General features: G+C 41.7%; 3 protein-coding genes across 3 annotated transcripts in view; 1 reads left to right on the top strand and 2 right to left on the bottom strand.

Moving 5' to 3' along the window:
* LOC129111826 (protein unc-13 homolog A-like) overlaps positions 1–6,984 on the bottom strand; it is a 30,041-nt gene extending 23,057 nt beyond the window's left edge. Inside the window, 5 exon segments of the mRNA XM_054623955.1 lie at positions 583–706; positions 878–995; positions 2,545–2,644; positions 2,888–2,917; positions 6,963–6,984. Coding sequence (XP_054479930.1) covers positions 583–706; positions 878–995; positions 2,545–2,644; positions 2,888–2,917; positions 6,963–6,984 — 394 coding nt within the window.
* A 2,992-nt stretch (positions 6,985–9,976) lies between these two features.
* Positions 9,977–13,316, top strand: LOC129115321 (BTB/POZ domain-containing protein 2-like). The gene is made up of 9 exons (XM_054626899.1): positions 9,977–10,548; positions 10,677–10,796; positions 11,051–11,207; positions 11,300–11,405; positions 11,500–11,697; positions 11,848–12,040; positions 12,263–12,350; positions 12,458–12,604; positions 13,023–13,316. The coding sequence occupies exons 1-9, from the start codon at positions 9,992–9,994 to the stop codon at positions 13,182–13,184; spliced, it is 1,728 nt and encodes a 575-aa protein (XP_054482874.1). The 5' UTR covers positions 9,977–9,991; the 3' UTR covers positions 13,185–13,316.
* Positions 13,317–15,393: 2,077 nt separating this feature from the next.
* Positions 15,394–21,742, bottom strand: LOC129089349 (elongation factor 2). The gene is made up of 13 exons (XM_054596761.1): positions 21,468–21,742; positions 20,206–20,387; positions 19,911–20,122; positions 19,614–19,792; positions 19,117–19,222; positions 18,433–18,685; positions 18,072–18,267; positions 17,795–17,918; positions 17,397–17,639; positions 16,770–17,123; positions 16,449–16,631; positions 15,874–16,006; positions 15,394–15,587 (listed from the first exon to the last, which is right to left on the bottom strand). Exons 1-13 carry the CDS (start codon positions 21,740–21,742, stop codon positions 15,394–15,396), a joined length of 2,634 nt encoding a protein of 877 aa, XP_054452736.1.
* Between the last annotated feature and the right edge of the window lie 4,550 nt (positions 21,743–26,292).

Below are 26,292 nucleotides of genomic sequence, written 5' to 3'. Positions count from 1 at the left end.
CACCGCCTATGTAGGCTGTAAAATAAATATTCCAGACAGTTTTTGCCTGAAAACCGTTATGTTCTTTGTTACAAACTTTAAAAAACTGATGACAAAGTTAGCTAAAACCACTCATTTGCCAATATTGTTTGACCCAGACACTTCGACCTGTGACATTGAAAATTGACCTGTTCACTTATAGCCTTAAAGCCAGACCCCTATCAACAGATTAGGTTCACAAACTGAGTAGTCAGATGTACATTATCGACTTGAGGAAGAGGAAACAGTAAGACAATAACACCTAATCAATGTAAAGAGCAACACAACTAGATTACTGAGAGGGAAAGGACACCAACACTTTCCCCTCCTACACACATACAGCCTTGAATACACATCACTGAAAAGTGGGTCAGTTTAATTAATCAGTCAGAGATTATTGGTGTTCCTATATCACTGTTTGCTGTGGAAATATACAGACAGACATCATTTATTCAAGTCATCTTCTCCTTCCTTCAAGGGTTGATGATTTCCTATATTTTCATATTCTCATCTACACCACCCTATTGACAGTTTCTGACTTTGATGTGAATATTGATTTCTCACCTAGGGGCAGTTCAAAGCGTGTGTCGAGCAGCACCAGGTGGAGAGTGGGCTCTTTGGTGCCACAGATCTCATTATCAGTCATGATGACCTGAGAGTCCAGTGTGAGCCACTCCCCCGGACCTTCCTACGTACAGAAAGACATTTTCCAGCTGACACGCAAACAACATGCTTTACAAATGGATGAGCGTGATGAAAACATGTCCAACCAGCAACTGAGTGAGTCCCTTGAGTACAGCTGAGTACAGAGTGTTCAACTACAGTATTTCTCAAGTGGTGCATGTGGTTAGTGGCAAACCTCATTTGACTGTCGGATACTATGCAGAGGAATCCACACAGTGCCAACCATGGTGTCCCAGATCAACCCTTTGTTCCACACCTCTACTGTCAGACCCAGGTCCAAGCGGTTAATTTCACTGGATAGGAAGAGAAAGACAAACAGAAACGTTAAAAGCCAAGAGAAAACGTTACTGCCTTAGTATAAAAAATAAATGCAAAGACAGCAATTTTATGCTACTTAATAATGACATTTATTTGACAGATGTAGTTTATTTTCGGATTAAGATTTTACATAAGAAAAACATGATTATTTTATAAAATACAGTGCATTGTTAAAGATTAAACTTTTAGTCGTTGAAGGTTAAATTATCCAATATTTAGGATTTTAAAAATGAGAGAAAAGAACATTTTGCTAAAAATACTTTTACTTGAGTAGAAGTTTGAACAAAGGACTTCTTCCATCACAATTTAAAGACAAATGCTAAACACACCGAGGCCCTCAAACACACACGCTGCACAGTAATTACTTGTGGGCTTCATTGTGACAAATATAAGACATGTCTCTGTGGGAGCAAGCCTGAGAAAATCTCACATAAAACATTAACAAGACAGCAGGAAGCCGGATGGACAGAAGAGGAGGAGGAGAGAGAGAGAGAGAGAGAGAGAGAGAGAGAGAGAGAGAGAGAGAGAGAGCGGGGGATGAATCAACGGAAGAAAGAAGAGTGTGATGAAGGCAGTGGAGGAGGTGATTGTATCGCATGCCTGGAGGAAGAGAGTGGGAACTTTAATTAAGAAATAGGGGGACTGGATTTCCCGTCTCAGTGGTGACTCCTTTAAGGAAACGTGCCTGTTTGATTCATGACTGTGACTGAGGGGGAACAGTCATTTAAAGGCAGTTTGAAGGAGGGGATGAGGCCCTCTCTGCAGCCCAAACATTACATAACACAGCTTCACTGATGCAACCCCAGTACAATGCTCAACGCCTCCGAACATATTACAAATGCACAGGACTCCGCAGTCAGCCTGCCTGACGCATCCCACATGCTAAACCATTCCCACCGTTTATCGCCCATATGCTGGTATTCTCTTTGCATGCCAAATACTCTGTGTTGTATGATGTTTTAATGATTGCAAAAAGCTGTCATAATACTTATTTAAACACAATCCCAAACAAACTCATTTAAAAGTGTGAAACGCTGCTGATGATGCCTAGAGAGCAGAAATAGGAGAGGGAATAAGAAGGGAAAGGTAAGGTTGAAATGGAAAGATGAGGAGGAGGAGGGGCTGAGTAGATAAAGATCAAGGAGCCGTGTTTAGAAGAAGTGACAGAGGAGAGGAAGGAGGTGCTGGGAGGATGCCAAGGTTGAGAACGAGGATGAGAGGGGCAGAAGTGTCGAGGGAGAGTGGATGAAAAAGAGGATGAGGCGGTTGTTGGAGGTGCGGATGTTGAGAGGAAGAGCTGCTTGAAACAATACAGGGATGAAGGGCACTTGGGGTAGAGGAGTGAAAAAGAGGAGAGGGGGGGAAGTTGATAGAAAGTAAGAGATAAAAAAAACAACACAAAAGCACTCTGCTGAACTGGAGTGAAGATGAGCGGATGAAAAGAGAAAGCAGAGGAAAGAGCGAGGGAGAGGGAGGAACAGAGTGAGAAGAGAGAGTTCTGTCTGAAGACAAAGAGGGACTTACAACATGAAGTCCTGCTCCCAGCTGGGCAAGTTGCCCCTGACAGCGATGGTTGTGCTCTTCACATTTTGTACCTTTAGAGTCACATAAGTGTTGAATTTCTCTGTCCAGGAGAGAGGGACGAAGAAAGATATTCGTTATAATGAAATGTGCTTGGATTTAAAAATAATAATAATGTATAGTCCCTGTTAGATACAGGTATTATATTCTACAGATTAACTGACTTTCCATCCCTTCAATTCTATTAATGGCTGCAGCATGTAATGTGTTCTCAGTCTGCTTAAAGATGTATGTCACATAACAGCGAGTCTCTTCCTCTTTCTGTTGCCAGGATCCCAGGTCTTACCTTGGGGTCCATCCAGCTTGGCTTTCTTAACTGTGGACACAAAGAGGGACAAAGTCACACACGGGAACACCATCTGCTTTCACTTCAGAACGCTCCTGCACCCTCTTTTCTGGCTTTTACAGCGGGAACAGGCAACAAGAGAGTGCCTGTGATATAGTAAGACACAGTCTGTGAATTATAATACATTAAACTGGACTAAGGATTTTGATACATGTTAAGACATATTTCCCAATAACCACTGACTGGCATAAGGTATATTCAGTAGATACTCACTTACTACATGAGTGGTAATGCAAGAAACTGAATTTGCAACTATGCAGATTTGGAATAACTGCTCTGCCTTTTTTGCCATAAGGTCCAGACATGTTGGCACTGAGCGTGTTGGCAAAGCATAGCAACACACAGCGCTGGAAAAACATGAGCAGCTTTCCTGCTGTGCTTCATCGGTATGGGATACAGAATGTGGAAGTACAGTATACCTACATGCAAATAAAAAATAACTATACAGCACAGATTTAAAAAAGATGACATAAATACTCATGTTTTCATTATTAACATGTTTTTATTAGAAGGAATTCCAGTTGTAATAGTAGTAGATGTGGTGTAAAACCATTTAATATTTCAGATTTTGAAGATTAGAAACATCAACATGCAAGGGCCCAATAATACCAGTTAACTTCGGGTGTGTCTTCACTGTACAAGCTTTCAAAAGGGAAAATACTTTCCTTTATCAAACAAAGTGTCAGAGGATTTTTCAGAGTACAGTTAAAGCCCAGGCTCTCTCTCTGCAGCACCTTTTTCACCAGCTTTGACGTAACTCACACATACATTTTTAATGCTCCACTACCTGCTGCTCCCCACCACGCACACACATGCTTCAGATCCCCACACCACGATGCAGCTGTGTACACGCCACACACGTTGGTAACATGCAAAAGAAATCTCAATATGCTATTTAACCCAACTTGCACCTTTATCACACCTTAAGAAACACAATGCGCCAATTCACAATTAACTTACTATGGTGACCAGAAACGGTCACCATAGTAACCACAAAAAAAACTAAAGATGACATAAAATTGCCCTGAGTCAGCAATGCACTTTTTCTTCTCTTTCTCTATTTTTACTTTGTATTTCTTTCATGAAACACACAAATTCAAGCTCAATCTGCAGCTTAAATGCCATGCTGTTACATCAGCAGGCAGAGAAGCACTCACACACACACACACACACTCAACTGCAGTGACTCACTCACATACACCTGCAGCAATGACAAAAAGCGATAAAAAAAGAAATAGAAATCTCTGCTTCCATTCATACCTCACCAATCTCAATTTCAGCTGAAAATGCAACAAACATAAACACACATTCTCAGCCCTTCTGCTCTGGCTCAACATCATTTTGATATCCAGTTGTGTTATTAAACACAGCTGTAGCTGAATGCCCGCTGTGAATGTTAAAGAAAACAACATAATTAAATACAATGAATGAATGAAGACAAGAAAGGAACCGAGCTGTGTTTTTAACAGTCCTTTCACATTGTTTAGGTAGACCACATCAGAGCTTGCTTCATACTGTGTTTTAGTGTCAACACTAAAACCGCCCTGGAAATATATCAGTACATGAGGAGGATCAATAAAAAAGGAATTGGATTTTTGACAGTGGAAAGCTGAAGCTTAATAATACCACGCAATCATAAATCTCTCTGACAAGGTGAGTTACAATGAGAAATGTCCACAAGTTCCACAAATGTATCCAAGCAGATAGGAGGACCACAACACAAATACTGTACATGTCAATGCCTATAACTCATGGACAATAAGCCTCTGAAGGGCTGTAACGTTGGATAAATCGACTGAAATGTAGGTAACCCTGATTTAGAAAATAAGGTCAAAGCTATAACCATCTATCACCATCTGATTAAATGTATTTAAGGGCATAACAAATCAAAGTGTGTTTTTTTTTTTTTTTTAATTCTTTAATCAAAGAATGTGCAGCACAATCTGCAGGACCCAACAGCAAGTTCTGTGCAAACCCATTTACTTCATTGAGGAAGTACCTCTGACACAGCAGACTCTGACTTATGGGAACTAAGCGGATTGCCAGGAAAACAGAGACTCGACAGGGAATCAAGCAAACCCTTCAACATGAACTGTCAGGGAATGTAAAGTAGGGAGTGGGTGAGCCGAGGTCAGCCATCCACTGACAAAATGAAGGCTGAAGTGATTCAGAGACAGCACCTTATTTTTTAAGGATTATATATAAATGCAGATCTGCAGTAGTCCTTGCAACTGCTGACAGAGACATTACACTCCCAGATCTCAGGACATGGAGAAAACTACATTTGAAAATGTGAAATATCTGCAGGAAAAGATGCCAAGTTTTTCTGAGTTAATCGGTATCTCTGTCTGAATTGTGCTTCGTCGGCAGATGCTCCAAAAAATGCTGCCTATTCAAGAGGCACAAAGTACTGTGGAGGCCAGAAATAGCTCCAGTCAGGTAAGCATGAATGATGTAAGGGAACAGAGAAAGGGCTCTCCGCCAAGTCTCGTAGTCTACGACACTGACAGCCTCGCCCGGTGTTTATGAATGAATAACGCTGAGGGTCTTAATGACTCCTGGGACTGACTCAGTGCAGGGACAGTCAGTGGGTGTTACTGGCAGGACGGGAGGAGGTGGGCTGGCATCCATAATGGGCCTGATGTATTAAAGGTGACTTTGAAACCCCCTTAATTTTCATTTTGTCTCCATGTTGCCATTAATCCATCTACAGGTCTGGATCTCAAACAAACCTCCACACACTCATTTACTGACCAGGGCTAGATCAGATATAGAGCTTAAAGAATTGAATTGTTGTCTAATCAATTAGTTGATCAATAGAAGAAGAATCTGCAAATGTTTTGATTATCAAGATTTGTCATATTTTAAGCAGAACTACAAATATTCAGTTGTTTCCATTTACCCATTTTTTTTTGGTCTTATGTTTAATATTTTGGGATTTCAAAGTATTTTCCTATTTATTTTCCACAGATAATTCAGTGTCTTATTAATGTTTCAGCTCTAAATGGGATCTCAGAGGCCAACAATTGATCAATTATTTAAGAGAATATACACACTAAATCATGGTTTGTTGGAGACTACTGATTGACAGTTTGGGGTTTAGTAGTCAAATCCTAAACACACTTCAGGTTCTCCTGATGCCTAAAATCAAGTCGCGATGCTGTAAAATTGCAAAGAAAAAAACCTTGCTCATTGCCATCCCTTTATGTTTTAATGAGTTAACATAACACTCTATCTGGTCAACGAAAGCCTAAGACACACAGAATGTGTTTAAGAGTGCCCTCTCAACGTGGGTTATCTATCTCCCTGATTACTGCACCCTGGATCTAGAGACGGAGGTGGTGCTACTTCATGAGCAATCACAGCAGATGCTTATTCATCGCACTGAAAGGCGAAAGTGTCAGCATCAGGAGCTTGAGGGGAGTCTGCTGGGAAGGGTGACGCATCGCTTCAGGGAAAACGACAACGTTGAGAAGGGACGAGCATCTCCAGCCGGCTACAAGTATTCCCTCACGACCACGGCGGAGCGGAGGAGGCGGCGGTGCAGCATCAGCATCATCATCATCAGCATCAGCAGGGGCTTTTCCTAGTCCTCCACCTCCTTTGACTGCCTACGCGTGAATGAACCCAGCAGATCTCTCACACACACACACACACACACACACACACACACACACACACACACACACACACACACACACACACACACTCTCTCCTCCTGCATGAAGACATTTATAAACTCAAAAGAGCCAATGAATGTTTGCTGGCTTCAACAGTCACGACTGGGCTAGCCTGTTTTTTAATTTGACAGTCACACAACTCATTCACACACATCACCTCTATCACCAACCAACAACATGTCAATCAGCATCAGCACCAGTGCAGTCAAAACGTCTCCCAGTGGCATCCCCCAAACGTGAGACCGGCTCCTCCTGTGTGTGCTTTAATGACAGATCAGCACAAGTGAAGTGACAGTCCAGCCACATCACACAGAGGGTACCGTGTGTTGTCTTACCTCCCACACACAGCAGGGACATCTCTGGTGTCGGTGTGAGCGTCCCCGGCTGTCCTCTGCTGTGCTCTCCGTTGGTGTGTTGGGTCGGTTCCGCTGGTCTCCGGGGTTACAGCGAGAGAGAAACAGAAAAGCCTCTCTACCTTATATGGTCACGGAAACGAGCCAGCATCCTCTGGATCTCTGCAGAGCTGTTGCTCTCTTCACAGGACAAGACACACGAGAGAGTGAAATCCTCGCCCCCCTCTTCCTCCTCCTCCTCCTCCTCTGCATTGCCTCAGCTCTCCTCCGCTGCTCCTCCTGCGTGCACAGCCATCTTGTTTCAGGAGGAGGAGGAGGAGGAGGAGGACAGCCCCCCCCCAGCGTCGCCCTGACGTCACGGTTGATGAGTAGCAGCAAACTCAAAACATGTCTTCATTCATTGTTTTCAGAAGTTACACAGCATTTTTAGAAGAGTCTTGTTCTAGTGTTTTGTGTGCCTAATAAGATAAGATAAGATAAGATAAGATAAGATAAGATAAGATAAGATAAGATAATAATAAGATAAGATAAGATAATCCTTTATTAGTCCTGCAGTGGGGACATTTGCAGGTTTACAGCAGCAGAGAGTAAAGTGCACACAAGAGACATAGTAGAAGAAGACAAGATAAAAAATGAAAAATAAAAATAAAATAAAACAAGTATTATAAATAAGCAATAAAAAAAAAACAATAACTGAAATATTATATTTACAGACAGAGAAAAAAACAACAACTATTTTAACTATTTTTAACTTTTTTAACTATTATTGCACAGTGTAATGTGTAATGTATTGCACAGGTTTTTATTATTGTCATGTGGTCTGCTGGGAGCAGATATAAATAATAGATAATAAAATGTATTATTGTATTTATTCAATTGCACTATTTATTCAATTCAATTGCAATTTGCAGGCTTACAACAGCAGAGAGTAAAGTGCACACAAGAGACATAGTAGAAGAAGACAAGCTAAAAATAAAAATAAAATAAAACAATTTTAACAATAAAAACAGTGTAATGTGTAATGTATTGCACAGGTTTTTATTGTCATGTTATTATTGTCATGTGGTCATGTGGTCTTTTATTGGGAGCAGATATAAATAATAGATAATAAAATGTATTATTGTATTTATTCAATTGCACTTGCTTACATGAGGCCCCCTGACAGACTCTTCCATCACTTCATATTTTAACTGCATGTCAATGCATATGTTTGTCCGGAATATATAATAATAGCCAGAGCGATACACATGATTTGATTCGTAATACTGCTAAAGGTCATGAGTCACAATCCATTTTCAAATTACATATTTATTTATCATTTGACGGCCTACAGTACCAGTCAAAAGTTTGGACACACATTCTCATTCAATGGTTTTTCTTTATTTTTATTTTTTTCTGCATTGTAGATTAATATTGAAGACATCCAAACTATGAAGGAACACATATGGAATTATGTGGTAAACAAACAAATGCTCAACAAACCAGAATATGTTTTATATTTTAGATTCTTCAAAGTAGTTGAATGAGAAGGTGTGTCCAAACTTTTGACTGGTACTGTATGTCCTCTTTTAAAAGCCTCTGTCTACAAGGGATAACATTATTATAGGGTGCATTATTTCAGGTTGACCTGCAGGTAATAAGATTTAATTAAAATACCTGAATCAGCTTATGTGAACCAATTTATGTAGTTTCAATTGGATTACGTAAACTCCCCTATAACCCTCGCATTCCAAGAAAGAAAACAGAGTACATGATCTCATTGTTCAGCCCTGAAAATAATAATAATAATAATAATAATAATAATAATAATAATAATAATAATAATAATGTCTGTTGACGTGCTCACAGACATGGGGAAGTACTTACACAGTTTAGTGGAATTAAGCGAAGCCTAAAATTGCAGTTTCTTACAAATATTATAACATCATTGAAAGTATAGGAAGATAAGAAAAATAGTATACATTTATTATTTTTATGTTCTAAAGTAATTTGTTTGCTCAATAAGACAAGCAGTAATTTCTCATATGCTTGTTAGAACCAAAGTCTCAGTTACATTTTGCTCGCTTTCTGTTGTTATCGATGACATTTTGATGAAATGGGATTATAAAAGAGTGGCTTGTTGCTTGTTTATTCTTCTTATTTTGTTAAGTCAACTAGAACAACTTCAAAATATATGATTTTTAATAACAGCTGGGAGAGTGCACCTGCCACTTTCATTTATTAATTTACAGTCGACAATGATGATGATGATGATGATGATGATGATGATATGATGATATTATGGATGTAGCAGGCTGGGTCAAAGATTTTAATTGTTCTTTTATCAAAGGCAGATTCTGAGTTGAAATGTGATCTGGCCAGTCGTGCCGAATGACTGTTGAAATTTAGGGGACCATTATTGGGCAGAGGTGTAAATGTGGGCACCAAACACCCAAAGTCTGGACTTCAGCGGGCAGGTTTCAAACTCAATAAGATAAGATAAGATAAGATAAGATAAGATAAGATAATCCTTTATTAGTCCCGCAGCGGGGAAATTTGCAGGCTTACAGCAGCATAGAGTTAAAGTGCACACAGAGACATAGTAAAGAAAGACAAGATAAAAATAAAAATAAAAATAAAAAACAAGTATTATAAATAAGCAATAAAAACAGTAGAAAACACAATAACTGAAATATAATATTTACAGACAGAAAAAAAAACTATATTAACTATTATTGCACAGTGTTTTTATTGTCATGTGTCATGTGGTCTGCTGGGAGCAGAGCTGGTTGTGCAATGTAGATAATTAAAACAGGGACTACCAAAGCAAATGATTGTGCCTAGCGATTTCACTAAAAGTAAATAGGCCTTATCTTATATATAAGCAATCACAAACTTTTTACTATAGAATAAATACCAGTGTGAGAGGAATGGCCCTTTTGTTCAGGAGAGCACGCTGTAGTACCACCAACAGACACCAGGGGGCAGCAGAGGGCAGCTCCGACCGTCGAGTACCAGAAATACTTAAAGCGATGAAGAGTGTTGTTTACGCCTACACTCGGTTCAAGATGGCTGCTGGAGACAACAGCGGTAGGCCTCCCTGCCTTAATTTCTCCGGTCCGGGTCCTTTGGGAAACAGCCAGCCCAGCAACAGCGTCTTCTCCATGCCGGCGTCCAACGGCGGAGCGGCCGGTTCCGCCGGTGGAGCACAGGGAGCGGCGAGGCGGCCCAACCCGCAGCTGGGGCCTGGCGGCGGGGACAGCAACGGTGTTTCGAGCGGAGCTCAGCCGACTGCGCAGAACTCCCTGCAGCAGTCCTCTGCGGCAGGTGCTGCGGCAGCCGGAGTAATGGCCACCCCGGCGTCCAACATGGCAACCACCGCAGCGTCAAACGCGTCGGCGTCGGGAGCACCGACCGCCACTCCGGCAGCCGCGTCCGTGTTGGTGTACCGGGAGCCGGTGTACAACTGGCAGGCGACGAAGAGCACCGTGAAGGAGAGATTTGCCTTTCTCTTCAACAACGAAGTGCTCAGTGACGTTCATTTTTTGGTGGGCAAAGGGATGGGGGTTCAGAGGATACCTGCGCACAGGTAACGTTGATGAGATGAACCGCAGCATGTTTTTGTTCAACATATTCGGTAGCTTACTGTGAATCTGGGAAGCGGAGAATCTGAAAGCCTCTTTCTGCTTTTGCGTTGCTGGTTGTTGACGTTGCCAGGTTTGTTCTGGCTGTGGGCAGCGCGGTGTTTGATGCCATGTTCAACGGAGGGATGGCGACGACCTCAACGGAAATTGAGCTTCCTGATGTGGAGCCAGCTGCCTTTCTGGCCCTGCTTAAGTAAGCCGTGTGTGAGGACGAGGACGTGCCATCTAAAACGATGATTTGGGTGTCTTTAGTTGTCGTGTTTATGTTTTTTCTTCCTCCCCAATTTGTTATAACTGTATTTTGGAAATAGCAAGAATTTGGGGGTGAAAGTAAGCTCTGACGATGCAACGTCATCATCATATGCTTAGACTTCATCAAGCATACAAGTCAGTACTTTCGAATTTGAAATTGCAATGTCTGATATAACTTGTATATAACTACTGCAGGTTTCTCTACTCTGATGAAGTCCAGATTGGGCCTGAGACGGTGATGACCACACTATACACAGCTAAAAAATATGCAGTGCCAGCCCTGGAGGCTCACTGCGTGGAGTTCCTCAAGAAGAACCTGAGAGCAGACAATGCTTTCATGCTGCTCACACAGGTCTGCTTCGCCCAGCAATGAATGTAGACCAGTTCTTGCATGTGATTTGATGTGAAATGTTTCTTTAACTGGTGGTGTATTCTTCGTTTCAGGCACGGTTGTTTGACGAGCCTCAGCTTGCCAGCCTTTGTCTAGAGAACATTGATAAGAACACTGGAGATGCTCTCGCCGCTGAAGGCTTCACAGACATAGATTTGGGTAATGGCCCCTTGTGAATGTCATTATTGCCACATGTTATTTCTCAGGATAACTGCCTAACTTACCATTGCTTTTTCATCGCTCCCTCTCTTAGATACATTGGTGGCAGTGTTGGAGAGGGATACTCTCGGGGTGAGGGAGGTGCGTTTGTTTTGTGCTGCGGTGCGCTGGGCAGACGCAGAGGCTCACAGGCAGCAGCTGCAGCCCACACCCGAGAACAAACGTAAAGTGCTGGGCAAAGCTCTCACGCTCATCCGCTTCCCTCTCATGACCATTGAGGAGTTCGCTGCAGGTGAACAGAAACACAATGAAACCAACACTGTAGCTTTCCAATCATGTCTGTTGTGCTTTTTGTCGATCCGTCTCTCTGCTAAAACACAAACACACAACCTGTTCATCTGAGCCTGATCCTTGTCCTCGGGTCTTGTCATCGTCCCTTCAGGTCCAGCCCAGTCTAGTATTCTGTCTGACAGAGAGGTGGTGAGTCTCTTCCTTCACTTCACTGTAAACCCGAAGCCTCGCGTTGAATTCATTGATCGACCCCGCTGCTGCCTCCGCGGGAAGGAGTGCAGCATCACGCGTTTTGGACAGGTGGAGAGCCGCTGGGGTTACAGTGGGACAAGCGACCGCATACGGTGAGTGAGGAGCAGAGCATTTTAAAAAGATAATTATAGCTTACTCTTTTTTACTTTGAAGTTAGTGAGGTTATATTAATTAAAAGCAATCAATGATTTTGTAAATATTTAGTTATCGTTTATGAACTAAAAATGCCCATTCAGTCAACCATTGTACATACATCTCCACACAGTTAACTTTCATGCCCTCTTGATGTGTCCCCGTTCTGTTTTCCTTCTCAGGTTCTCAGTAAACAGAAGGATATTTGTGGTTGGGTTCGGTCTCTACGGCTCTATACACGGACCCACAGACTACCAAGTCAACATACAGGTGTGAACCCTGAACCCTTAAGAAAGTTTGTATCTGGTTTCACTGTACGTTGCAGGCATGTACTATAACATATTTTGGACGTTTGTGTTTGTTCTTTCTCAATGCAGATCATTCACACAGACAGCAACACGGTGCTGGGCCAGAATGATACCGGCTTCAGCTGTGATGGGTCAGCCAACACCTTCAGAGTCATGTTCAAAGAACCGGTGGAGATCTTACCCAACGTCAACTACACTGCCTGTGCTACGCTGAAGGTCTGTGATGTGTGATAATACAACATACACATGCAGCACTTATAGGAGTGCATTCCAGTCTAGGAAAAGATGATGTTTTTTTTCCAGGGCTGCAACTAACGATTATTTACCATAATTGTTTGGTCTATAAAACGTCAAAAACTAGTGAAAATTGATAACTACAGTTTTTAACAGTTTTTTTGCTTGACCAACTGTGCAGAAATCTAAATATATTAAAATTTACTCTCAAAAAAGAGAATCTAAAACTCTTAAAGACAAAGAAAAATGAGAAGCTTGACTTCAAAAATAGTATTGAAAAAATAGCACTTGAGCTATAGTTTCTTTTCCCCCTTTGTGAAAATTGTATAATATCTAATCTGTCCCCGTGCAGCTTTGTCTTAACCAGTTTATTCCACCTCTCTGTCTGTCTGTCTTGCAGGGCCCAGACTCTCATTACGGGACTAAGGGAATGCGGAAGGTAACACACGAGTCATCATCCACTGGCACAAAGACGTGTTTCACTTTCTGCTACGCGGCGGGCAACAACAACGGCACTTCAGTAGAGGACGGACAGATTCCTGAGGTCATCTTCTACACATAGTCACCTCTGGCATCGCAACGATCTTCCATCAAATGTGACATCTGACACCAGCGCGGGGCCACACCTCAGCAGCCGTCCTGGGGACTAATCTCTCAGACATCATACTGTCCCGTCCCCCCCCCCCCCCCCCCCCCCCCCCATATAGTGCACTACTGTTGGCCACATGGGAAGACAAATAGCCAAAAAAGCAATGTAGGTCACTACATGGGGCGTAGCTTGTCATTTGAGATGCTGGCACTCTCTTTATCAGCAGCTTCCTTTATTTCTTTGTGTTGTAGTGATGCCAGCCTCTGAAACAGACATGACTGTTACCGACTCCACAAGGGAGGAAAAGAGGGAGAGAGGAGCCGCTCATATTATTCACAGTATCGATGTCACTGCTGTGGATTGACAGCATAAAGCTTGACACTGAATTCTACTTAAGCTGTACAATTCCCTTTCCTGTACTCCACAGCATTATCGCAAAGGAGTCGAAACTGTATGAATGTACAGATCTGCCAAGACAAGATCCTCATCACCATTCAGTACAGACCAGCGTTTCACTCAATTTCACAACAGCTGTAACTTCTATAAACCAGTAGACCTCATAAGCTTAATAAACTCTTTGAACCGAACTTCATATTAATCTTAACAACATGATAATGGTAAGCAATTTCCTGGTTTCTACATAAAGTACAATCTGTGATATCTTGTGTCCTTGCTTGGTAGTTGCCTATTCCCAAGATACCTTGCACTTCTCGGCCTTGCATATGTTCATTTGATTTGTTCTATGGATGCACACTAACTCTTCAGATAAGTTTCTTTTTTAGCTTTGTTTTAAAAAGTGTGGACGGAAGAGCTTTCCCTCTTGTGTGAAAGTTAAAGGGGTTGTATATTAAAGTGTCATTTATTAACATTATATATGTAACTTGAAAAAACTATTGATTAAAGCGTGAAGAAATGTACTGTGTTGCTTGTGTTTTTGGAATGAGCCCATCTCAGGAGTAACACTTAACTGATAGCAAAAACAAATCATTTTGGGGAAAGAAAATAAAGAGCTTAAAAAAAATGTTTCATTTGTCTGGCCCTGACAGGGGTTTTGTTTGCTACTTTTATTAATTTTCTATTCTTTATTGAATGAAATAAAGTACAACCCTCTGAACTAAATGGTATGGGGGAGTTCACAGTGCAGAAGTAAAAGAAAATAGCAAGAATATGAATCATATAATAATAAAACTCAAAAACAACAAAAGATAAAATAATGACATTAAAAGTAATTATTATTATTGCAAGATATTATAGTACTGCTTATTTTCTATCGAAAAAATAAATAATTATGTTGACAAGATGGGTACAAGACTGGTTTTTCATGTTTTTTGTTTTAACTCAAACATATTTTATTTCTTAACTGCGTAAAAACTTAAGTTTCTCTTAGCCATGACTCCTGTAAAATGACTAAATGTAGTTTTAACACTGGCTTTTGTACAGAGTTCACAAACTGAATATATTGTGTTAACTGGTGAGCTCTAAATGTTGATAGCGTTGGACAGAGGCTGGCTAGCTGTTTGTCTCATTGATTGTAGGAACATTTAGGGGAATGTCTTCTCTGTTTTCAGACTTTGTGTGAAGTTAAGCTAACCGGATGCTGGCTTAAGGCCTCAGGCTATATTCACCATATAAATGTGAGATTTCTATTGATCTCATTTAATTCACTGCCGAATCCACTAGAGAAATAACAGTATTTTGGGAGTCACAATTTCATCATGAGTTGAATGTTTTTATTTATTACATCCACTGAACAAAGATCCAATCCAGGGAGTTTGACTTCTGTAACACTTTATTGTGGTTTCCATGGTTTATTCTGGCCATTATGCATTTATTAAGCATTATTGCAGCAGTATCACAGTGCACTGTACAGGCCCACCCTGGCAGATGAGGGGGGGGAAGTGATGTGGAGGTGATGTGGAGGAATAGAAGAAACAAGGAATACAACTGCTATCCAAAACCCAAAACCCTCGCCCTAGGCACTTGGTGTACTGTAGCTGTGAAATGTAAAAAAGCATAACTGCTTCCACTAGCCTACAACAAAAGCTTAAAGTTTTGTTTCTGCTCTGGATTCAAAGTCAAAACAATTTGTGCGATGTATCTTTAAGTCTGTGCAAATTTTGAAAGTGCCCACGGGGTAGGGTTTAGAGATTGATTTGGTATTTTATAATTCCAGACTCAATGTCTACAATTTGTCCAGGTAGTTGTCGAGGGCGGGAATGCCCTCTTTCAGACCTTTGCGTTTCCTAATTTCAGCGACAATCTGAAAGGGTCTGCTGTTGGGATCGCTGGGGTCTCCGGGAAGAATCTGCCAGTGGTCAAAAACACACTGAGGAAAGGCCTGGCCTCCAGTGTTGCTGCGCAGGTCAGCTGTGAACCCTGGAGGCAATAAACACAGATCAATACTTATATTTCAATAGTGGAGTATTCTTCTCTGCCATTAGTAAGGAAATTACTAGCTAATACCATATCGATAAATAGAGTGTATTATTTGAGCTTATTTAACAATTTTTAACTTGACATTTTGTTGCATTCAAAAGCATTAAATATGGGTGAAACTATTGAGAATGTAGTCGGATTCATACAGATTTATCATTAAACTACAGTTGGCATTAGATCCAACATAGAAATTCATCACATTGCACAGACTAAAACACAAACTCACCAAAGGACTCGTTGACAGGCAGGTAGGCTTTCACCACAAACATGGGAGTGCCGATCACTTGGGATTCCTCGAATACATGACCACGTTTCCTGTTCAACACACCATAGATACCACCGACCACCTGCTCTGGGCACTGCACGGACAAAAAACACAGCAGTCAGACATGAAGTGTGAACTGGCATCAGCGAGTTGACAAGCATAAGTATGATTTTATTTTTTATTTTTTATTCACATTGAGAAATTGTACATAATCCCATAATGGTACTGTCATAGAAATATCATTTGGAACCTGAAGTCACTTCTATAAATCTCCAAACTTTTGTAGAACTATAACATTTTATTTCTTTTTTTTTCTTTAAGTCTCTTACAAGTCTTGCTTTTCTATTTGCTGATCGTAACATAATAAAGTTAAGTCTGTACCGATATCAATTACAACAGAAACTTGAATGTTACAAAAATATTTATAGATTTAAAAAACTGATTTTGGGGTAATTTACAATTGTACCATTTCACAATGTTGTTATAACCCTAACCCTAACCCTAATTTTGAAAGGGTAAGCTGCCTCCATACACACCTGTATCTCCACCAGGTACACAGGCTCCATGAGTCGTGGCTGAGCAGTGAGCTGGCAGGCGTACAGGACCCTACGAGCTGTGGGAATAATCTGTCCTCCACCGCGGTGGATGGCGTCTGCGTGCAGTGTCACGTCATGAATGTCAAAGCGAATTGCGCGCATATTCTCCTCACACAGAGCCCCCTGCATGATGATGACAGAGACTGCAACCTTACTAACCCAGGCACACACTTTGAAAAGAACATTATCACAAATGCATCAGAATAATAATAATATTATTAATTTAAAATGTACTTGCAGTCAAAGTTTACTGCTGCCCACCTCTTTAGTTGCCCACTGGAAACCAGCCACGACACTGTCCTTGATCTCGTTGAGGTACTGAACCCCCTTTGTCATGTCTATCAGCAGGTTGGCCCCACTTCCGTCGGGACCGAAGCACCAGATCTTCCTGGCCTCTGTCACCTCCCACTCATACTTGTCGGAGAGGTAACGTGCACGGGCCTTGAGCTCCTGGCGATGGCTGACCTCCCCCTTCTCGATATCTTCAGCCAGGCCGTCGGGGAAGGGGCGGGACTTCATGAAGAGACGATTGTGCTTGTTAGGAGACTTGGATAGACACATCTGATCTGATTCCTCCATTACTGTCTCTCTGTAAGAAACGACTGGGTCGGATTTCTGGAATAAGAAAAAGGAACTTGGGAGTCAAAATTGAGAGTGTGGTGCAACAAAAGTGAGCAGCAAATGTGCATTTGTTGTGTACAATCTCCTAAAATCATTTAAAGTGTTCCTGAAAGAATCACTTGTTATTCTCAACTTGGGCCTCATTTCCCCAGCTTTGCTGTAAGCAGGAATATCATTGGTCAAATGATACTTACTATACACATTTACACAGCAACGGAAAGCTCTTGAGTTTAATTCAGAAAAAAATCTTGGTTCTCCTTGTCTCACCTTCAGTGGAATGCAGGCGTGGTCTTCCTCCAGGTCCTTCAGGCAGATCTCCAGATGCAGCTCTCCTGCTCCGGCGATGATGTGCTCCCCAGACTCCTCGATGATGCACTGCACCATGGGGTCAGACTTGGCCAGACGCTTCAGTCCCTCCACCAGCTTGGGCAGATCAGCGGGGTTCTTGGCCTCCACAGCGACTCTGACCACAGGGCTCACACTGAACTTCATCACCCTCATGTTGTGGGCCTGCGGACAAAGTCACCAAGCTAAAAGTGTTTGTTGTAACAGGAAGAATTAAGCCAACAGTGAGCAATAACTCAGTATAAATAACTAATGATCCAACGTGTGGTCTACCAGTATTTGATCTACAATATACAGGGGAGAAAAAAGCAATACGTTACTTGTTCAAAGGTGGTAATAGTCCCTGTCTTAATCAGAAACTGGTCTATTCCGACAAGACCCACGATGTTGCCACATGGGACATCTTCTATGGGCTCCACATACCGGCCCATCATCAGAATGGTCCTAGATGAAGGGTAAGAAGGAAATGGATATAAAAATGCCAAAAAAAAACATGAATACAAAAGAGATAACACAAACATTAATTCAGAACCCATTTTGTTTGCTTTTCTACCATCTCGGGCCTCAGTGTAGTGTTCTTTTCCTCAACATGCTCACCTCTGGATGGGTTTGATGTAAAGGTCCTCCTTCTTGCCAGGGGTGAAGTTTGGCCCCATGATACGCACTTTCAGGCCAGTGGACACACAGCCAGAGAATACACGGCCAAATGCGTAAAAACGACCCTTATCAGTGGTCGGGACCATCTTGGAAATGTACATGATCAGAGGAGCCTTAGGATCGCAGTTCTTAATACCTGAGAAGACAGCAGAGATGGTAAGCCTTGAATATAGGAACGCTAAAATACAGCTGACAAATTAGGTCAATATTTTATGAAACCAAATCATCAAAACGCTCCATAACAAATGATGTCCTCTCCAGAGCGTAAAGATGTGTGGTGCTGTAAAAATGTTCCACTGACCCATGGCAGCCTCGTCGTCTCCTGGCCCTTCATAGAGCAGCTCACAGCGGTATTTCTGTGCAGTGACGGGGGAGGGCAAGTGGATGGTGATCATTTGGAGCAGGGCCTCTCCGGCAGGCAGCCAACGACGCATCACAGCCTTCAGCAGGGGTTTCCCCTCTTTCTCCCTGTCCTCAGAGTCTAGTTTGACGTCCAGCTTCTCAATTAGTTTGGCTGTCTCGTCCTTCTTGAAATTCATGATGGCATCAAAAACCTAGACAGCGAGAAAGGGCGAAAATCTGGCATCAAACTCGATCCCAAAGTCATGGCCTTAAAGTCATCCTTACCTTTTATTTAAAACTCCTCCTATGTGTACACTTTTAGTAATCTTCGAAATAATTGTGATAGCAAGTTTTTGTTTGTAGAGAAATACTGGTGAAAATCTGTGCAGTCTATTTGTTAATTTCAGCCTATTCATCTGAGTGTCCTCCAGGTTGGATGCCATTGTTGTCAACCACGTTATTTTTTGGGTGTTATAAAACTAAAAGGTGACAAAGAGAGAAATGCTAAAGTCCTACATGTAGGCGCTTTAAATATATTTTTAACAAAACAGAGTCATGCGAAAGGCATCAGAAATATTAAGGATTGACTTGGTAATCATATTAATTGTAGGTTTATGTAACTTTTTTTCTTTTCTCTATTCACCTTAAAGATGGGGTCCAAAACGAGCTGGCTGAAGGTGCGAGGAAGTTTCTGGCCATCAGGACCGGTTGCAGTCTTACTGAACTTGCCGGCAATTGGATCAAAATATCTGCACATATAAATTATTGCACAACATCATCACACTCAGGTGATTGACATCTTGCTAATAACCCTGTTTTAATTGTGCAATATATGCCAGTTATTATGACAAATATTGTGTGTACAAGAAAATGTTTAAGAGAAACTTAACACCAGCTGAAAATCGAGGTTTTGCTGACCTCTGGTGGGTTTACTTCTCGTGATGTATAAGTGTACTTCAGGTTGTGGTTTGTGCACCGTGACATCACTGTTGGGTGTGGTTACAAGTCTAACAGAGCACACTTCTGAGATATAAAACACTTGAACCCAACCATAGGGCAGTCAAATGCTGCTTTTCAGCCTCATGTTAAGTTACCATGTGAAGCATATCTCTGTCTGGACATGTTGATCATGAAGTTTACCTCTCTCCCCACAGTTTCTTCATCATGTCCTCCACTTTCTTACACCTCGCTGCTGGTCCCAGTTGAGCATCTCCTTTCGAAGTGAACTTCGCCACATACATCTCAGCAAACTGCTTTAGGGTGAAAGCCCAGCCATGGAGGCCGGAGCCGAACCCAACTGTTCCAATAACAGGGTCAATCTGAAGAAAAAAAGGTTCAGCATTATCAGAAAACGCAGCTATAATAAATGTATAGCAACAAATCACAGCTACTTTAGCATATCTTTGTGTCAGATAGGTGTTTTAGTAGCTGGCTCACCATAATGTTCCCCATGGGCCCCCCCTCATCCTCTCCGTAGGTGGAGATGATGACATTGACGTTCTCCACGATGCGCTGAAAGGTCTGGAAGAGTTCATCTGGCTCCAGCTGCAGCTCAAGTAGGGCCCGGTCCATCTTGTTCATCATCAGGACCGGCTTGATGCGCTCAGCGATGGCCTGCCGCAGCACGGTCTCTGTCTGCACGCACACACCTGTCAGAAGACACAAACAGGTGAGGCTGTGTGAAGAGCGAGAGTGCCTGTGTAGGATGTGGAGGCGAGGGTGTCATTATTACCTGAGACACAGTCCACCACTACGAGGGCTCCATCAGTTACCCTGAGGGCAGCAGTGACCTCAGAGGAGAAGTCAACGTGACCAGGAGAATCAATCAGGTTGATGAGGAAGCCGTTTCCGTCTTTACTCTGTTTGATAAACGCCATGTCGCTTTCTCCAAGTTCATAGTACAAAGAGATGGCCCTGCATAACAGAGGAAACAGGAAAAGGCTTATTCACTGTTCACCTGTCACTACCTGCTACTACTAATTAATATAAATGTAAAAACCAGGTTGGATAAAATGAAGTTAAATTAAATTAAATTCAACGGAAAAAACTGAGCCATTACGAAACTGGAATTAGCCAGACGGTCCTCTAGTTCAAATGCTTTAAACTGGCTTGACTGGAATTATTTCAGTAAATATTTAGTTTTTTTAAATTTTTATAGATGTAACATTTCCAATACACATCTTTGAACCTGACATTTAAATAAAGGATCCAAAAAATTCTAAGGATGCTAAAAATGGGACTTCCACATGGCTAGAATGAGGATTCCCTGGTACCAACGTGTTCTGCCTTTACAAAGTTATTGCTGAGATAGTTTTAATAATTCTACTAACAACCTGCAAAGAAACACGATTATGAATCAACCCTGTATGTGCTCTGGCATAGTCAAAAGTAGCAAGAAAGAAGAAATGGTAATACGAGACCTGACACCGTGGGAGCATTTAAGCATTTATTGTTAATAACTAAGTTGAGCTACAGACCCCATGTACAATTAAGCAAGCGTTTCTCCTCTGGAACATAACAACATTGTACATTTAAAATTGAAAGGCCCTGAAAACCTTTTTTTCTCAATCATTGTATTATGAATGATGTGATCCTAAACAAACACACTATTCTTTGACACAGTTTTCTGTCTGTCTTGTCTCACTATAGTTTAATACGGGTGGGGCTCAGTTTGAAAAACATGATGTAATTTCTGTGTATCAACCAGTATTTGGAAACATTTGAATCCAAATCAGATGACAGTTGTGGGGTTGTTTCCTCATGTTGTCGTTCCGATCACCCACACAGTCCTGATGAAGCAGATTAGCTGAAATTTTAGGGTAAAATCTTATTAAATAGAAGTAGCTGTGTGTCTTCACACAAATTTATCTTTAATTGATTCTTATTTAGTCATTGATATTTACTGTATTAGAGAAAAACAAGTTTCACCACCTTTAATAAGTTGCACAAAAAAACACAGAGCTGTTTCTAAACCCACTTCTCTGAACCACGTACGTGGATTTGATGGTGATGCAGCGCTCCTGCTCGTCTTTGCGCGTGTCTGTAAAGCGGGTCTCTCCGGCACGGGATGAAGCAATGATCCCCGCCTTTGACACCAGCGAGTCCGTCAGAGTGGACTTCCCATGATCCACATGGGCAATCACAGACATGTTCCTGATGTTGGACTTCTTGTCCATGATGGCACGGATCTGATCCACAGTGAAGTTCACCTGGTGGGGGTTAAGATTGGGGGGGTCACATTCATCCGTTAACAACCAGCAGAGGTTCATCTTATACATCATATTATATTTATTTATGTCCACTACCAGAACCCTGAAGTCGTTCCAAGTAGAGTTATACAAAGAAAGAAACTTGAAACTGAATCCATCAGCCTGACTGTGAGGATGGAGTGTGGGTCACGAGGGAACAGCATGTCTTAATTTCATACCTTGAAATCCCCTTGAATTCTTCATATTAAATTGAAATGTACATGTTGAATTTGACAAACCAAGCGATATATGTTGCTCATGCTCAATCCTCTAAGATCACAAATAAGATACAAGTGCATACATTAAGAAAAGACTAAGGCATTTTTTAAGATGATGAAAGAATTTTAAGAGATGTTGTAGGGAAAGAGCATTTTCACTGTAGAGTATCAGTATCTGGGTATCAGTATCATGAATTTATTTGTTATATTAAAAAACAAGCAAGCATCATAAATAAACCAATGTCTAGCATGTTAAATGCCTTCGGTCCACATAATGATGATAGAGATACGAAGTTTGAGATGTCCAGACATTCCCTGAGACAAGCAGAGGCTCTTATTCTATAATAATAATTCATTATAAGCCATTATAAATCACCACACACTATTGAAACGAAATCAACTGCAGCTCTCGCAGTGGGTGACGTATTCTGTGTAATAATAGATTTAGTTGCCTGTTTATATGAGATAGAGTATGGTTAATGCGCCATCTCTTGCAATCTAATCTGAATCTACAATTTACTTCAAAAAAAAAAAAATCCCACATAGGAGTTAGACATGTCAGCATGTGCCGTTTTTCTCACAGTGTGTTATTTGTGCAGTCATGTTACAGCAGCAGATTGATATTAAAAGGATTTGCGATGAACGTCACTGTGAAGAAGAGCGGGCCGTGCAGGTATCTTATCTTATCTTATCTTATCTTAAAGGCCCTGCTTCAGAATCTGTTGGCTGCTGCTGCGTATGTTTTATCAGACTGCATGCAGAGCCTTTATATGATCACAGAGCATCGGCACACACACACACACACACACACACACACACACACACACACACACACACACACACACACACACACACACACACACACACACACACACACACACACACACACACACACACACTATCCCTATTTTCATGGCTATAATTCTACTGTAATAATTGCTGCTGTTATTATAAGTAGTCTTATTATATGAATCATTTATGTCATATACATTGAATGTGTTGTATCTCTGTTATGCTGCTCATTCTGGTCACATGACATCTATTGCATTCTGTCCATCCTGGGAGAAGGATCCCTCCTCTGTCGTTCTCCCAGAGGTTTCTTCCTTTTTTCTCCCTGTTAAAGGGGTTTTTTAGGGGAGTTTTTCCTGTGAATGTGAGGGAAGGACAGAGGATGTGAGGGTGTAAGGACAGAGGATGTGAGGGTGTAAGGACAGAGGATGTGAGGGTCTAAGGACAGAGGATGTGAGGGTGTAAGGACAGAGGATGTGAGGGTCTAAGGACAGAGGATGTGAGGGTGTAAGGACAGAGGATGTGAGGGAAGGACAGAGGATGTGAGGGTCTAAGGACAGAGGATGTGAGGGTCTAAGGACAGAGGATGTGAGGGTCTAAGGACAGAGGATGTGAGGGTGTAAGGACAGAGGATGTGAGGGTCTAAGGACAGAGGATGTGAGGGTCTAAGGACAGAGGATGTGAGGGTCTAAGGACAGAGGATGTGAGGGTGTAAGGACAGAGGATGTGAGGGTCTAAGGACAGAGGATGTGAGGGTCTAAGGACAGAGGATGTGAGGGTGTAAGGACAGACAGGAGGATGTGAGGGTCTAAGGACAGAGGATGTGAGGGTCTAAGGACAGAGGATGTGAGGGTGTAAGGACAGAGGATGTGAGGGTCTAAGGACAGAGGATGAGGATGTGAGGGAAGGACAGAGGATGTGAGGGTCTAAGGACAGAGGATGTGTGAGGGTCTAAGGACAGAGGATGTGTAAGGACAGAGGATGTGAGGGTCTAAGGACAGAGGATGTGAGGGTCTAAGGACAGAGGATGTGAGGGTCTAACAGGACAGGACAGAGGATGTGAGGGTGTAAGGACAGAGGATGTGAGGGTGTAAGGACAGAGGATGTGAGGGTGTAAGGACAGAGGATGTGAGGGTCTAAGGACAGAGGATGTCTCATGTGCACAGATTGTAAAGCCCTCTGAGGCAAATTTGTAATTTGTGATTCTGGGCTATACAAAATAAACTGAATTGAAAAAATTGAACCTGACATGCTTCATTGCAGCTTGTTGCACTGACACCATTATAACTACACATTAAGGTTATACGCAGGTGCGGCTTTTACCTTGCTATAAATAGATTAATCACACAATCATCTGCAGATATTAGCCCAGACTTGACTCACCATTGTGTCTGCAGATGGTTGGTCTTTATTGCTGTAACACACTGCCTCAGAGGACAGAGAGACAGGAGAGATGCTGCTGCTGCTGCTGCTGTTGTTGCGGTTGTCTGTAGCGGCTGAAGACAGCGGCTCTTCCAGCAGAGGTCGCTGCTGCGCAACATCCGGGTACTATTCCCATCTGGGTGTTTGCCCACTGATGTACTGCTGAGTCCTCTGCTGCTAAGTGGGAAAGAAAAAGAACATGAACATGAACATGTGTTTTTATGTGTCTTAATTGCATATTGTGAGAGTATTTATAATGTTGAATCATGGTGCCCAAAAGCAAACAGACAAGCTGAGGTTTAATTTCACTTGAGTAAAAAAAGCTAAAATGGCATTTGGCTTAATGTTAACGTTACTCGGCTAGTTACCTTTTTAGCAGGACCAATTTAGCTGTTTTAGATCTCTTAAGTTACCTTTTTAAATAAATAAGCAGGACCAATTTAGCTGTTTTAGATCTCTATGAGTGAATTTAACTATTTTCTTATTTATTTATCCAATTTACCAGAAAATTAGTGCATTGAAATGTAAATATTTAAAAGTAGGTAAAACTATTTAAGTATAGCTTTGGCTAATCAAGGCTAGCCGTGGCTATCTTAAGATAGCTTTAAAAAATGTTTTGGGTGTCCTGCTGTAGAAATGTGTTTAGTTGCATAACTGAAGAATTAACACAGTTGCAAAATATTGTAATTGATTGTTGGCCTTTGGTGAATAATTTGGTCATGTCTGTCTCAGTTATCCGTTTTAACCAATAACTTCATAATAAGAAAAATGATATTACATTTTAAATATTAAAACAATACATATAAGAGTCAGTTGAAAGGAAGTGTCAGTCTTGCCAAGTTTGCTTTAACATTATTTAATTGTCCACTCTGGCAAATGGTAGGTGTTCAAGCACATAATGTGTATCAATCTTGTAGGCCGACACTTGCCGGTTACTCAGTTGCGTTCAAGCAATCATTGCAGAGCTATTCGGAGGGATCTGTTCCTTATGAGTACACAACTCCTTCAATAGGTTTGTAATCATAGAGAAAGTTGAGAGACACATTGTTTTTTTTATCTACTGCAAAATTGCCAAACTGGGAGCCAGAGGAAGGGGCATTTTGTGAGCCAGATTTTAATGGTTGATCTTCTGTAAAGTGGTTATTTTAGAACATGTCCGACTTAGATACAGCTTTTCAGGGTCAACTCTGTGTCGCCATCTGTAAAGGTTGGGCATCATTTGAACGAACATTACCATGTCCTAAAACACTCTGCACTGTAAGAATCAAGAGGCAAATCTTTAAAGTAGTAGATATTCAGCAACAATAAAATAAAATAGAAAAACGTTTACTACTTAAAACTTCTCAGTAGGAGAACTTTTAACTGTTAAAATTCAAAGTGTATCATATTGCATGCTTTAGATCACTGTATTATGATTAAGTACTTATTCAGAAATTGAGTGGCCAACCTGTCCACTTGATTGTCTTTGTGTTGATGGCTTTTTATCAGGTGAAAGTCGTCAAGAAAGTTCTACCCCTTCTAGCACCACCATTGCTGTTGGGTATGTCTACACCTTTAATAAAGAGGGTAGCAGCTTTTCTTATTGGAAAATATGGATCCTCTGTAAACAAAGCAAAGGCTGTACTGTTTCAGCATGTTGTAGCAGTCTTCCACCAGCTGAGGGCAGAGCAGGGCCAAACATCTTATGATGGTTGACAGAATCTGAATTGGGACAGTGAAATGAGAACAGATTGAGGAAAAGCCAAGTGATTGAATCTATGCATTGGAACATGTTCATATGAACATGCACACGTGTGTTTGCAGAGGGTAATATGATGTTTCCTGTTTCCCCAGTTGACTCAACATGCTCGGCGACTTCAACATCCAGACTGATAAGTTAGAACCACTGCTTTCCTTCCTCTCCTCCTTTGACCTCTATCGCTCTTCCTCTCCTCCTACCCACAAGGCCGGCAACCAGCTGGATCTTATCTTCACTAGACACTGTTCTACTGCTAACCTCTCTGTCACTCCCCTCCAGCTCTCGGACCACTACTTCATGTCCTACTCCCTCTCCCTCTCCTCTCCCCCCTTACTTCCTCCACCTACCCACATGGTTTCTACCCGTAGTCACCTCCGCTCCCTCTCCCCCGCTGATCTTTCCTC

The sequence above is a fragment of the Anoplopoma fimbria genome, chromosome 3 (genome assembly GCF_027596085.1).
Source record: "Anoplopoma fimbria isolate UVic2021 breed Golden Eagle Sablefish chromosome 3, Afim_UVic_2022, whole genome shotgun sequence".
NCBI lineage: Eukaryota > Metazoa > Chordata > Actinopteri > Perciformes > Anoplopomatidae > Anoplopoma > Anoplopoma fimbria.
The sequence above is the reverse complement of the archived record's forward strand: the minus strand, read 5'-3'. Positions and strand labels throughout refer to the sequence as shown.